The following is a 16,140-nucleotide window of genomic DNA, read 5'->3' as shown; positions in this document are numbered from 1 at the left end:
TTCCGAAGCCGAAACTTTACCATCAGGAAACCGTGGTCCCCACATGTTCCTTAGTATCCAGATGAATTAATTCCTCCAAGAAAAAAAATAATCATGCCCCCTAAAATGTGTAAACGGTTGATAGAATGATTTTATGCCATAATCTTAGAATACATTATAGGACCAAAACTATTTTCACAGTGTATTTAACTCTAAAAAATTAGTTTTCAATTGGTACATGCTATTGCTGAACGACTATTTCTATAATTTAATTTAAAGTTTCAAAATTAATCTAAACAAATTATGACAGTTCCTTTTTTTCCTTTGAAATATTAAGCCTATTTGAATGTTAAAGTAAAAAGTTAAAGTAAATCTATCAAATTCATTACTTCTCATCTATCATTGCGTCTGCCAATATTGAAGTTGAGTTTTTCTCTCCTAAATTTTCACTTTCGCTTATGTTTCTTACTATCTTATAATAAAAGAAAGTAGCAATTTATCTTTAAAAACTGTCATTTAAAATGTTTGGATTTTTCTTTGTTGTTGTTCAGTTTCTTTGTTTTGGTCTTCAATTATTTTATATGTATAGATTTTGAACAAACAGCTGGTCGTCAAAAGCTGCCAGTGAGATAATAAAATGCGTGTAAAGATAATTTAAAAGATGCCATCAATTTGAGCAGAAAGAATACTATACAGGGTGGCCATAAACTAACGTTCCCTGTTTGGCGGAATCTACAGCTAAAACGAATGAACGAATTGAAACCACATTTCATATATAGAATGAGAAAGGCACGAGAAAATGATTTTCGCAGAAAAAAATTAGGACTAAAAGCTGCCGATAGGGGAAATACTTTCACTGTGGCAGTAGAGTTTTGAATGATTTCCTGAAACTCAGAGAAAATAATATTTTATTCATGAATATTAAGGCCAACTGGACGCCGCGCTACGCTTTCAATATTCTGACATTCCCCGTGTACAACCTATTTCATACGGTGTATGGCGTTCTCCACTGCCGCATGTAAACTGTCGGTTTCAATGTTCAAAAGAGCCCGTCTTATGTTCTATTTCAAAACATGCAGGTTTGCTTAGGAGCATCCATGGCATTACACTGCCTAGTGTAGAACAGTTTTACCAATAAAGCATTCTGAGGTAAGGTAGGGTCCATATTAAGTACACATCAACATCAATCACGAAAAACAGTCAAAAACACACCAATAGTCAAGAACGAATTACTAACAGGTCGTTTGATCTTCCCTTTTTACATGGAAATACATGGCGCTGCTGTCACGCCCGCACTATGAATTTTACATAATCCATCTAGATATGCAAATTTCCTCTTTCGCACGTGACAGCAGAACCAATATTTCTCGTATCGGCACCTTTTGGAACTATTTTTTTTTTCCCCTACAGAATTCATCCTCCCATGCTTTCAATAATCTGTATATGAAATGTGGTTTCATTTGGTTCATTCGTTTTAGATGTAGATGCCGGGAAACATTTTATAATTATTTCGGAGAACTTTGTCTCAGAAATATATAACAGTCATAATATAACTGTTAATAACAGGGAGGTCATAAAATAACAGGGAAAGTTATTTTATGACCACCCTATAGAATGCGTGATTTCATGAATTATTTTCAGAACTTTTCCAACACTTTTGTCCATATCATACATAAGTATTACAGTCATAACGAACTATTTGAAGTATTATTGAACTGCAAATATTGTACAGAGATTATCTGACTCAAAAGAATCAGCCCGTGCTTAAGTATGTATCGACATGTTGCTTTGCATGTTTCTCGCAATCTTTAAATCTTTCGAAAAACCATGCATAAAATCTTTGAAGCGTAAATTTCATAGTATATTTCTAGTAGAGAAATTGTTTTTAAAAAATGAAATTTTAGTTTGCAGCGTTTATAGTGTTATAATGCTTTATGATAGGATTCGTCTCTCTGTATTTTTTTTAAAAAACTTACTTCGAATTTTAGCAAACGATAACACACACACACACACACACACACACACACACACACACACACACACACACACACACACACTGTATTTATTATCATCCCAAGGCTCATGTGTACAAATATAACAATTAAAGCAATGATTGGTATTGTTGTAAAATATACTTAAAGTTATTTTGAAAACTTTTTTGAAATCAGAAAAAAAATACTGGTTTCAAGAAAGCTTACCTCATTGAGGAGTGATATAAGTGATGTAAAAATGTTTTTGATTTATAATGTGCTATGAAGTTATTGAAGTAAAACATCGGAAATTTGTTTAATTCTTAACTAAAAATCTTACTAACATTTAAAAAATTCTTTCTTTTCGAATGCCCCAAGAAATAACTACATATCAAATTCGATAGTTCCCGATCATCCGTCTACCTGCGTTTTGAATGATTGTTTTCTCTGTGCACATCACATCTCCATGATTCAATTAACGGATAGTATCCTAACTATAAATGCTATCATTTTAGAAAGTTCCTAAAATGAATATTTAGAATAATATATTTCTGCGACAAAGTTCTCCTCCGAAATAATTATGATATGTTACTATCCGAAATTGGAAAGATACGGTTTCATGGAGGACCCAATGGTTTTCTCTCTAGAGTATATCAGTAGAGAGCGGAGAGAGAAATGCCGGCTTAGGTGTCATCCTCAACATCTGACCATTGATTGAGTTCCTTCCCAAAAGAACTCTGATGTATTGTATTATCGCGCATGACAAAGTATACTGAAATAATGGCATCTCGCTTACTTTAAAAGTAGAAATGTTAGTATGTTACCCTTTTAACATATATTTATAGACTTACTGAAAATTCTTTGCTGTTGAATCCATAATCACCTCCTAATAAACCAAATGTGTCCAAATACTGATGGAAGTCCAGTTTCAAAAGGCACAGGTGACTCTTTTGTTGGACAATGCAGTTTATTGTGAGAGAAGGTGATTGAATTTCTACAGAAGTCCCATCTTTTTTCACATGTACATTGCTGTGAAAGAAAAGAAAAGAAGCTCATTGGATTGAAAATAAAATCAATTTATAATGTTTTGCAGCATTCATAAAAAATCCTGAATAATATCATTAGTGAGAAGATTCATAACAACAGCAGGAAGTTCAATATGCCAATGAAAGTCTTTCCTTTTTAAAAATGAGATAAGTTATAATTTATTCAGGAAATCTAAGGGTTCTGTTTCCATGTGTTGAATGCATGTTTTCACCAATTACTTGCCCTCAATTGAATCACTTAGAACCCTTTGAATTACGCTGAGATCCAAATAATTTTCTACTGTTTTATTTTTTTAGACTATTTAAGTACTATTACAATATATAAAATCACGAATAAAGAGATCTGAACTTAGTAAATTTAATTTTTCAAAGAATTTCAAATATTTTCGGTTCAGTACTTTGAGTGTTAATTTAATTGTAGCGTTTATCAACCCATTTTACCTTTATGTATTCTTGAAAAATCGAGATCTTTTCGTTTCGATGAACAGCGATATGCATATTAGCTTAGCTCATAATTATCTTCATCAAAATTGTCTTTTGATTCAAGAAATCACAGATTCTTAAGAGAGGTAGAAATTTGTTCCCAGCCTTTAAATACAACCACGAATTACTTAGAGCAGGGTCATTAAGGATAATTGGGAACAGTGACTATAGTACGCACTGCTGAAGCCTTAGTGTGAAACAGATCCTTCTTTAAGGTAATATAGAAGATGAAAAGCACTTTCCCTTTCTCTCTTTTTTTTTTTTAATGAAACTTTCAAGTGTTTGTTCGCTTTAGACTGTATTAAAAGAAAGCGGGATCAAACATTTCAGTGATATTATTCATTTTCTACATAGGTTATTTGGAAGTAAGTTAGACATTTCTTGAATTTGTAGAATAAAAGGGTTACGAGTAAGATTTAAGTTTCATTTTTAGATTTTCCCCAATGAAAATCAGGACAGGATTCACAATTACTCAAACACTTTGATAATTTTCATCATGGGGTAGTTAGGAACAATTTTTTTAATGCATTAAAAATCAATTCTTTCATGGATTTTGAACAATTTATTATGTGATAGGATGTGATATTGAATTTAGGAGCACGATCCTTTCTTGTTTATTTTTATATTCAAGTTAACAACAGATATTTTCGAAGAATCCCTTATGTGACCTACGAAATAGTACTTGACTGTTAAAAATGATTTGAAACCGGTTGACACCAGTTATAAAAAAAAATTAACTTCAAGGAAAAAAGGGAATCTGAAAGAAGAACTTTTGAAAATGATGATTTTGATCATCTTCAATAAAAAACGTAGGTTATGGTGATTAAGTCACATCTCGATTCATTCATGATTGAATTAGTAACAAATAAGCGTATTTTGATTGATTATGTTAAATATATGAGAATGAATGACCATTGTTTGTTTATCTCAGGGATTATTACAGTTCAATGTAGTTAGCTGGATTTCACAGGTTCCAAGAATGCCAGTAGGAATAAATCAGAATTTGTTTCAGTGAATATTGATATTTTATCCGAGGGTCAGATAACAGATCCTAATGCGAGTAAAATATCAGAAATTTACGTTGAACCAGACATGAATGTTCTACTTGAAATGGAAACTATTTTCTATTATTAAAATGAACTATTAGTCCTTACTCATTTTAAAATAAGTTTCTAGATCTTATATATTTTCTTTTTATGTCATTTCAGTTTTTATTAAGATTTATTTTCCAACAAAATCGAGAATGGATTGATTATAAATTACTCCAAATTAAAGATATTAAATAATTCTTTCAATTTAAGTACAATATTCCATCAAAGAGAATATATATTTTAAAACATAAAACAGTAAAACTAGAGTTATTGGGAAGTAGTAACTTCTTATTAAAACCATATGCTCTTCAAACCAGTTTGTTATTTTGATCGGAAGCTAAAATACCTGTTCCCAGTTACTCGACATTTTCTAGGGTAATTGGAGACGATGCTTGAACTGAGACTGATAAATTAGTAAATTTGGAAAAAAGGCATTCTTTAATGAATTCTCCAGAAAATGATTATGTATTCACATAAAACATAGATCTATTTTATTTCTCATAGTTTAGTTATATTAACTTCCCGTTTTAAAGCAACACTAGGGCCATTTCGGGACTAGCTGAATAGCTGTCAAATGATGAGGATGATACCTGAGCTGGAACCCTTCTCTCCAAGTTTCCACACCTCACCAGCAGGAGAACGTTTTCTTTCTCATAAGAGCATTTCAAATGATAACTTCTGCAAATTTAGTTCCAATACCTTAACACTATATGTGAAAAACAACATCTGAGATGTACATCTAACAAGGCATCCTTCTTGGCGTTAAGCCATTTGTAAAATGTAGCAATTTCCTCATAATATGATTAGCAATCACAATACACACACTCTTATCTGCTATTCTCAGTAACATACATGTTACGATAAACGTGATTACTCCGGTGATTATGCGTAATCACTGGAGTAATCCTAATTATGCGTAATCACCTATGAATAATCATAATTATACATAGTCATCAGTTTATTACATTTACCGAAACATATATATGATATGTGGTTCGTTCATTTTTGATGAGAGCATAAAATGATTATCAATTTAGGAATTAGTACATTTAGAAATTATAGGTACTGATGGTGGGGTCGTAAAAAAATCCCACTGCCTTCGATTGCAATCGAAATTGCTACTACTACAGCTTATAGCTCAAGACATGTCAAATCCAAAATCAGCCACAAGCCCTATATCAAAAGTACTGTGTGTCCGCCAAAAGAACACTATGTTTATGGCTGTCGCTAAAGAAACCGGTTACAGTAGGAAGAAGTTCATTCAAATTTCTTACATTGGCACATTTAGCGTCAAATTGGCAATATTTTATATTATTACATTTCATTTTTGAAAAATTCAAAAAAGGATTCACTAAATTAAAAATTATTTGAATTCTCGGAATCTTGAAAATATCTGATATTAATGCTATATGTATACAAACAACAACACAAATCAAATGGAAAAACTGAATAATTCGTATGTTTAACGATTGCACAAAAAGAAAATAATCAAGTAAGAAATCTAAAGTAGAATCATACATGAAAAAAATTAATCGCCCTCATTTCATTTGTTTTAAATTTATGTAAATAATTAGTATCAAACCCTCCGCTAGGTGATCGGTCTGATTTAACATAAAAAAATAGTAAGCTGTTTTTAATATGCGCAAGATTTCTGAAACATAATTAACTTCAAAAAGTTTATATGTAAAAGTATTTTGAATTTGAAAAAAAAAATGAAGTGTTTATTTAGGTACTTGAGTTTTTAAAGTTTCTCCCTGACTTAAATTGAAAGGGTATTTTAAAGTCAAAATTTAAGAAACAAGAAAAAATTGTTAAATAATGAAATGCAGTTAATGTTAAACAAAGAAAAGGTTAATAAAATATAAAAGAAGTAAACTGAGCGAACATAAAGACTCTTGCAACTGCGGCTAAAGCAAGAAGACGAATGGTCTACAGTTTTTTTTTTTATCTATTGCTTCAAATTAACGTAAAAAAAAAACAAAAAACTCTACTTCTGTCTGATACCTCCTGTTCCAAATGGATCGAAACCTGTTTCTATAATGCCCGCCGTAAGCATAGATATTTGGGTGGAAGTCTTCTCGTGGTGGACATAAAAGCAGAACTTTCTGCTAAAATGTTGCAATACTCTCAACTCACCCACTGCTCGTATGTACAGGAAGTGTACTTGGTACTCGACTATCATTGATGAAGACGATGTTTTCTTTGTTGATACTAATTGTGATCTCTGAAAAGAGGACGTGGACTCTCTCTTGGGCACTCAAAACTGTAAATGCAGACTGGCGAATGTCTTTTGCCAACAGAAAGGCGCAGTCGGAGGGAGCCAAAACGGAAGGATACAGATGTTCATCGAATCTGAAGACGTGAGATGAATTGATGATCAGAGCAATCTTTTTTACTTCTGTTGAACTTTGCTGCGATTGAATGGATTTCTCAATATTGAGAGGATCAATGCAGATTTCTTTGTGAGAAATCGAAGGCCACTGGAAATGAATATAAAACAAAAAATTGAATTTAAGATAATTGCTGTTTACAGTGGTTTAATTTAATAATTCAACGGGAATTAGAAATGATATGAGAGAGATTCTGTTTAACCCTTTATTTACCGAATCACTTTAAAATCAATTTTTCAAATTTATTTTTGAATCATTACTTACGTTTTGGTACAAAATAAAGGCAGGAAGAAAAAAAAAATTTTTGATTAATTAAAATAATTTAATAAAATTTATTATAAAAGATTTGTTCTGTTATTTTTTAGATGATATCTACTGCTTTTTATTGAAAAAAAATATTCGTGTTCTTTCACACGTTGTGTGAAAAAATAGTGTGTAGATATCAGCCCGGAGTTAAACGGTACTTTAAAGTACCATCAGTAAATATAGGTTAAATAACACTGCTGTTGAAATTCTAATTACATTAATTGTTTCTATTTTAATAGTTTTCACACTTTTTCTGTTCTTCGTTATTTTATTTACTTTTAAAATTGAAAAAAAAAGTTGGAAATGATTTATTTACACGAAATAAACAGAATATGAACGCCTAGATGACATTTTTTTATTTTAAAGAATATAAAAAATTTAAAATATATAAATAAAATAATTTGTCTAAAACTATCATGCAACAGCTTTTTTTTCTCTACACAAAACTTTAAAGAATCTTCCCAAATGTCTAAAAATATTACGACTTGAATTATGCTCAAATATAAGATTTTCTTTTTAGTATGTGACTAGATTGTCACAGAGCGCGGGAAACTGTGGGGAATAACCCGAGACGAGATTTTATATTCCCCAAAGAAGGAAGGTTCATTTTTGAAAATTAAGAGGGAATTGATTAAAATATATAAATATATATATTTGATAAATTATATTAATATATTTTTTTTACCTGATTAAAAGACTCCAACTGTATTATTCCATTTGTTAGAAATTCCCACTCTAGAATTTTTTCTCTGGGTTTTAGAAACTCGTAGATATTTTCTCTAATATTGTAGACGTATGAGAATTTCAGGTAATTCATGACTACCACTGAAAAAAAAAGGATCACAATCAATCCATTTATATAAAACTGGTATACTCATTCAAGTTTCACCAGGATTTCATTTGATATTGTGTAGAAAAATATTTTAAGGGAGAAAACATTAATGAATGGCAATCGCAAATATTGAATGATGCACAACAAATATATTTTCTTCATCTATCTTTTAATTCTGTCTTGCATTGTATATATCACTTTTTTTCTTTCAGAGAATGTGGATATAATTCCGAAATTCAATTACCTGGGGCCACTTGATATGTGTCATGTGATCATTATCTAATTAAATTGTCCCACGGGGGCACCTCGTAATTGAGGATAGTGGTTGGTTCTCGCCACCCTGGTGGATACACAAAAAGGTGGGTGTCTGGCTCCTCCCATTGACGATGGGGTGTACTTCCTTAGGGAAAGGTTGTACCGTGGCCTGTGACGGCCGTTAGGACTCAACCACAGTTTCCGCCAATGTTGTTGTTGTTGAGGTGGTTCGGTCAGTCAGATATTTCCGCGTGCCATCCGGTGGGGAGGAATAGTCAATTTGTGGTTTGTGGTATCTAATTAAATTTGTGAAAGCATGCGATTTTGACGAAATATTCTTATTGGTTTCTTATAAAGAAACATTTTTAAACACTTTCAATGACAAGAAATTTACAGGCACGCTTGGTGAAACAGTCAACTGTAACTCGCAGTGAGGTCATACAAAATATCCGATACCTTACAGAAATTGAAAAATAAATAAATAAATAAAAATGTATATTTTCTAAATGAATCGGTTTTCGGCCCAAAACTATGTTCCTCTAAATTGTGTTTCTGAAAAAAAAAAATCGTGGATGTGTCGCGAACATTATTTTTATTTCTGTGATAATTCCAAGCTGTCGTGTGTAGCACGTCGTTGTCGATTCTGTGATGAAAGCCTATTTACACCGCAAGTGGTGAAAGCTCTGCAACAAGCCTCAGAGATTTCAACCATGGATAGTTTAATCATGTTAACGTATTTTCTGTTTATTAAATAGCAAGAAGAGGTTTTCGGAGAACCATAATTTATGAGATTGTGTCAACTCATGGGAACGGCACCTGAATGAGCAACACTTTTCAATATTTCCACGTCACAGTAGCGGAAAGGCGTTTAACAGTTGATGTTATTATCATGTAAGAACATGATATTTTGTTTTGAGCGTTTTGAAGCCACACAAGCCACAAATTGGCGATTTACCGCTTTTAAGGCAACACTTTTTCACTTTTAGGGTTATTAGAAGATGATAAAGAAGGTTGACACATGTGATGACTTATCGAAAAAAAAAAAAAAAAAATACAATTTGTCACGAATAGCCGCCATGTGCCCAATTCTTCTGACTAGACATTAAAGGGCAGGGTAATTACCCGAAGAAACACAGAGAAGAAAACGGAAATGAACGCGAAACGGCAAGGTGAGGTATCTAAAGTTATCTATCTATATTATATATTATAGATATATATAACGTTATTATTTATATATATATGTATTTAACGTTTTCTAGCTGACAAAAAAAAAATTTGGAACTTATATGATCTTCAGATCACAAAACCCTACTGTTTCCTAAATATCAATGCATGCGTAATCTGATAATAGCGTGATTGTTTAAAATCGGTTTAAACTGGTTTTTAAAGAAAAAAAATTCTGGGTTAGAGAAAAGAATTTTACAATTCGATTCATTTTGAGATGGTCAAAAACCATCCCTTTTCTAAATATTGGCGATTGCGAAATACGAGTCATATGAGAACATGTTATTTTGTCAGATTGCTTCCATGTGACTTAAAAAAATAATGTTCTCACATGATAACTTGAAATATGCCATTGCAGATTTTAATTTTTTTATTTAATATGCACTCTGTTTATAAACCCAAAAATATCTTTAGTGGAATCGGATTTCAAACTTGGAAATCTTAACTGAGATCTTAGCAGTGATCTGATAGTAGATTACAAGGTTGAAACTGTTCTTTGTAATGTATAAAACACAAGCTATCGACTATTTTATGAAGCAAAATATCACGTATTTTGTTAAATAGATCTAATATTTGATAAATTAATAAAAGAACATCAATAATGACATCAAGTACTACTTACTTATGATGGAATCATCATTTGCAGTGAGATATGTCTTCCAGGTAGTCAGCACATTCAACAGAAGATTAAATGGTGCTTCGTAGACGGGTTTCAGATTTGCAATTATTTCTTCGAAGTTCTTCCACGTAACTATCAGAATGCCATTTCCCTACATTGTTCATAAAAGAAATTAACTATATATATATGATTTGCCATAAAAATATTTGGAATTAGATATATATTTTACGCAATGAAATGTTAACGGAAGCAACTATGAAAAAAGGTGAAATGCAATCAAAATTTGAGAAAGTAGCGACTAGAGAATAAATGAATCGGAAAATCTATCTATACATAGTTTTAAATGAAGTCTCCTGAAAGCGTCTCGAAAGCGTTTGAACTCGAAAAATACTCAACTAATATTGGAGATGTTTGTACCATTTTATAGGGCACTTATTGGGGAAGGTTTTAGTATACTGAATTCATATCAAAATAAAAAAAGTTTTATAATTGCAGTTTTAATTATTTTCCTACTACGATTCGGCGCATGCGTTAAAATAGCAATATCTGTGCGTTGCACTTATCCGCACGTGCACAAATAGCAAGAGCTGTGGTATGCATATGCTATACATTCCTTTGTTTACGTCTGATTTTAAACAGCGATTCAAAACTCATTACGTCCAAAGTAATCAAATAATATTGGAGATATTTGTACATTTTGTAGGGCATTTATTGGGAAAGGTTTGAGTATATTGAAGTCCATGAACAACTTTATGTGGCACTTTCTAGAGTTACATCCAAGCAAAATCTTTTTGTCTTGGCACCAAGGGGAAAAATATCCAATATAGTTTACAAAGAAATATTACGAAGCAAGCTGAATTTTATTTTCATATCAGATTATACAGAGTTGATGAAGTATGGAACAGTGGGAGTTATTTGTATATTTTTAAATTTTAAAACAGCTTTTCTATTGTATATTTTTAGTGAATCAGCTTTGATATAGAGCCATTTTCAAATGACTGTCTATCTAAGTTTAGCTAAAATTTGTAGTGATTTTTGATGATTTCTAAATCTATTTTTACGTTTGTTTGAGGTTGCGTGGCATACCCATGTCATATCGGATGGAGGCTAGACTTAAGTTTAAAGCTAATTTTTCATCTGGGATGTTATGCCATGGACAACGCTGTGCGGGTACTGCTATTTTTATATAAAACACTAAACAGGTACATGGCACAGTAATCGAGCTCATTACTAAACGTCGAATGGCAATAGCTAAATATAAAGAAAGCATAAGAATTTCAGACTGCTTCATTCGTTGAACATTTTTATAGCTGTACTGAATCAAACCTCTTTATTTAGCCAATCAATGGAGCTGCAAAATATTATTAAAAGTGTTCTGTTGATAGTTCGCCATGTCTTCACAGAAGACATTCAATCAGATTAATGAAGGTATAAAAGAAATCAAGACATAGGCTTCAAACAAAAAGTTCAATCAAGAGCAAAAATAGGCTGAACCTATGCTAGATAATTAATCGTTTTAAGATTAATGTACATTTTCTCACCAAGCATGTCAAAATCAAGCCAAATCATCTAAAAACTCCACTATAAATCCGCAATCTTGAGCATACATTTTAAAATTGCTATAAGAAATTATTATGATTGTATTTGACACGAAATCACTCCAAAATGTTTCAGTTTTGGCGCCCGTATATTAATCTCATGTCCTAGCCGTAAATGTTATTACTTGCCTACGGAAATGGATACTCATATCTATTGAAACAATTATCTTACAAAAATACTTTTTGTATTAATCTAAAACTAAAAAAAAAAAAAAAAAAAAAAAATACGTTTTTAATTTTATCAATTTCATTTTCGTGCAATTTTTCATTTAACTTTAATAATATTTTTAATTCAATTTGATACACTCTCTGAAACACTGTTTTAATGGAATTCAAAATCTCCGTCAAAACATTCAAGCACGTACTTTTGCCAATCATTCAATGCATTTTAGAATTTTTACCTGTCTTAGTTGTATCAGAAGTTACAAAGTTAGATGTTATTTTAAATGCATCTATATTAACAATTTAGAAAATCCATAATCTAGGCGAACAAACTGGTTGTCAAAGGGGGCTAGTGTATTTGAAAGCAGCACAGATTCTGGTTGTTATTTCATTATTCTCATTGTTTAAATTTATTTTAATTTTTTATGACACTAAGACCAAAATTTTTGTCTTTTTGACTCTTTATTCAAAGTAACCATGCAAATTGTCCTTGACAAAAGAAACTCGAATTTTACCCTTTTATGGCCGCTCACACGACTATGTGTGACAGCGGGAACAACTGCTAGTATCAGCTGACACAATGCAGTGATGCTATTCCTGAAAGTTATCGTCTGAACTTTGGTGATTGATGAACGTAAACAAAATTTTTAACATTAATTCTTTAAATATTGCCTATACATTTGACTGAGTAAACGTACGACCATTAAATATTTTTTTTTTCCATTTTAGATTTTTTAGACTTAAATTCAAAGAAGCTGTTTTAGAAATTACTTCTGTCCCTCCTTTTGTATTTGTGTATATATAACATAACTATCCAAATGAATGAAATATGGTATGTGGATCTTGCAAATCGTGTATGCAATGTCTGCGACGTACCTAATGAACACTTGTAAAATTCTGTAACACCTTGATTTACAAGTTTACTAATTAGATGGTAAAACCTATTTGGAACACTTATAATTATTTTAATTTCTATAAAAATTCTAAGAGCATTTAAGGTATTGAAGTATTTTTAAATGAATTTTGCATTTTAAATTATTTAATGCTTTCATTTAATTTCAGATTTAAAGTTAAAAATTCAGTTATTCGATACATTTTAATTGAAATGCCAACATCCAACGTTCTACTTTTTTCATTTTTTCATTTTGTTCTTTTGTGGTAATAACTCTAAAATTTCTTCTATGTTTGAAGCCAGAACAGTTAAATTAACCTTTTTTTAATTGATTTTAAATTGTTTTCCAGATGCGCTCAAACATTTTATTTCCAGATCCACTGTGGGAAATTTTACTTTTTCGATGACTTTCAAGAAGCTAAGTGAGAAGTATTATGAAATTTTTTTTTATACAATTTGAATTCTAATAGCTACGTTTGCAGAAAACTTTTTCGTTTCTTTGTCTCATTTTTTTTATCATGTGAGAACATGATGTTGTTTTGGTTAGGGGATTTTGAAGCTCTAAATCTCGTAGGCAATGAATAAAGCATAAATGGCCCAGCTAGAAAAAAAGAGAGAGAGGAGACCGATAGAGAAGTCTCGTGATTGTTTGAAACCGGTTTAAAATGGTTAAAGACTTAAATTAAGACAAAAATGACTTAAATAATAATAATGTAGCTTGAAATTTGCGATCGTAGATTTAATTTTAATTTTCATGTGATTTTTTTTGTTTTGTTTCGATTTCTAATGCTTGCATATCATCATTCGATATCATTGTTTGCGAAGAAAAAAGTACAAAATTACTACTATTTTTTATTCCCATATTGTCTTTGCATATAAATTTATTAATTAAAGTATTAAATGTGTGTTTTGTTTATGTTTTCACTAATATACATCTCAGTGGCAACGTGCGGCCACTGCTAGTTGTGATATGAAATATAGGCAGACATAATTGTAAAAAATCTTATATTATGCATATAAATATATTTATTTATTTGTTTCGATTACGAATGAAACAAAATGAATTCGAATAATGGACAAATAAATTCCGTACAAGGAAGTATTTTAGCATCATGTTAATACAAAACTAAAAGGATTAAAAAAACATTCCAATTGCATTGATTCAAATTGAAAAGTGATCCTAATTAACCAATTACACAATATTATTGGAGATGGGTTTTTGTGATTTATAGTTGATGCTGATCAGAAACGTTTAGTTATTTAACACAATGTTTTGTTCCCAATTAGCGATTCCCCTTCAATAACAATAAAAAATATTTATATTAATTGTCCTAAGTGATTTACTAATAAATTAAGTTTAAAATAATAGAAAATATAATTGGGTAACCATTACCATAAATGGTTACCAATTCATATTCAGTACACTCCCGAGTATCCGGCCTAATGTGTCGGAAGCGTAGGCCGGATAATAAAAAGGAACATAGGCCGGTGTTCTAAGAACTCACTTTGCTGCCCATCAATATTGAAAACGAAGTTTTTATACCAAAGATAATACGTATTGTTACAAAATTTTTTCTACTACAAATACCGTCAATTAAACGTAATGACGCAGCGCATTTAATCTCTAATAGTTCAGCAGCTTGCTTGCTGTCTAATCCTCCAGTTTCTTTACTTGTCGGCGACTCCGACTCCTCTCACACACAACTTCTAACGATCTACACAACAACTTCGCAGCTTCAGAGTTTCTGTCTTTTATAGCTCCGGAAGGCGGGGCTAGAGTCCTCCAGATCAATCAAGACGTACCTGGGTGTATCTCGGTTATTACTGGATGGATCGTGAAACTACTCGAACTTTCCGGTATTATCCATTTAGTCGCCAAACTCGCCAAATTCATCGCCAAGTCGCCACATGGTCGACAAGCTCAGCACGCACAGTACAGATCTTACAAAGGTTTTAACGGTTTTTCCAGGATGACCCTATTCGTGCCGGATAGCAAAATTACAGATTGTAACAGTATTTTCTCACTTCTTATTGAGTACTAGCTCTTCATTTAATTCAAGCCTTGTAGAATGTGAACGCGGCCGAGACCCAATAGATCATAGAAGCAGTTGCCAGTAACGCGTCGAGTTAAAATAAAAGGCTCTGTGTACTGGTGGTTTATATATGTTTATATACGTTTCAAGAATTTAAGATAAAAAGTAAGTTAAAGGATATAAACTGTTCACATTTTAACATTATTTCTGTAATGCTTAACTTAAATGCAGAAAGCAGTAGTCGTTGGCCTACTTTTTAAGAAAACTGGCTCAAACTGATTATATTTTTGGCTAATAAATGATTACACAAATATGAAAAGGTAATCCTTAGATAAGAGACAAAACTTACAGTTTTTAGGTTTTTAAAAGTCTTTAATGGATGAATTAATAGACGGCATTCCTCATTTAATTACGGTAAAAGAAAACTAGGCCGGATAATCACGAACCGGGTACTTGGGAGATAAACATTGCCATAAATGATTACCAAATCATATTCGCAAATAGGTAACTATTACCATAAATGATTACTAATTTATATATCATGAATTATTATGTTCCGTAGGAAATAAAATTTTGTCATGTAACAATGCATGAAAAAAATACTGAGAAGTGATGGATGCCAGTTTTATATCCCACCAGTCTATTTTTTTACACATTTTAAATTTATGAATTAAAATTTTATTACAAAAACTACCTGACTGTAGAGATCTTTAAAATACTCGTATAGAGTCGTTCCGAAATTCGAGTGGAAGATTTTATTGACAGGATGATGGCTATCCTTAGCGATGGCGACTGCACGATGTAACACATTTTGATATCCTTTTCCCAAGAAGGTATAGATCTGAGCACATGTTTCCAGATGTAACTTCAAATTCCAAATCTGATAATTCTTACTCAGTATTTCTCCTTTTAGATACAGACCTTCTGAATCACTTGTCTGAAAAAAAATAATGAAAAGGAAAACTTACAGCAACGCCAGAATTTTGATTAAAATGAATTATAAAATGGCGAGAGCTTTTTTTCTTTTCATAAATATCATATCTAATATATAAAAATAAACATTTGTTCGTATTTTATGTGCTGCTGTATCATTCCTCCGATTCGATAAAACTTTGCCAACTTATTGCTTGCACTTGTGTGAAGGTTATTGGAATAGGACAATTATTAGCATTTATTTTGAACAATATAAAGAAATTTGCAATTGATACAGTTTCATACAATAAAATTTGCAAACTAATCGTTTACTTCGTACGTTTTTAT

General features: G+C 31.4%; 1 protein-coding gene across 3 annotated transcripts in view; it reads right to left on the bottom strand.

Moving 5' to 3' along the window:
* Nucleotides 1–16,140, bottom strand: part of LOC129988064 (uncharacterized) — a 111,876-nt gene that overhangs the window by 8,918 nt on the left and 86,818 nt on the right. For all 3 annotated transcript variants that reach the window (XM_056096168.1, XM_056096170.1, XM_056096169.1), the window contains exons 28-32: nucleotides 15,575–15,817; nucleotides 10,199–10,346; nucleotides 7,951–8,090; nucleotides 6,706–7,049; nucleotides 2,801–2,978 (exon numbers count right to left, since the gene is read on the bottom strand). In XM_056096168.1, the coding sequence (XP_055952143.1) occupies nucleotides 2,801–2,978; nucleotides 6,706–7,049; nucleotides 7,951–8,090; nucleotides 10,199–10,346; nucleotides 15,575–15,817 (1,053 nt within the window). The remainder of the gene's footprint in view (nucleotides 1–2,800; nucleotides 2,979–6,705; nucleotides 7,050–7,950; nucleotides 8,091–10,198; nucleotides 10,347–15,574; nucleotides 15,818–16,140) is intronic.

This window comes from Argiope bruennichi, chromosome 10 (genome assembly GCF_947563725.1).
Source record: "Argiope bruennichi chromosome 10, qqArgBrue1.1, whole genome shotgun sequence".
Taxonomy (NCBI): Eukaryota; Metazoa; Arthropoda; class Arachnida; order Araneae; family Araneidae; genus Argiope; species Argiope bruennichi.
This window is presented reverse-complemented; position numbering and strand designations above follow the sequence as displayed.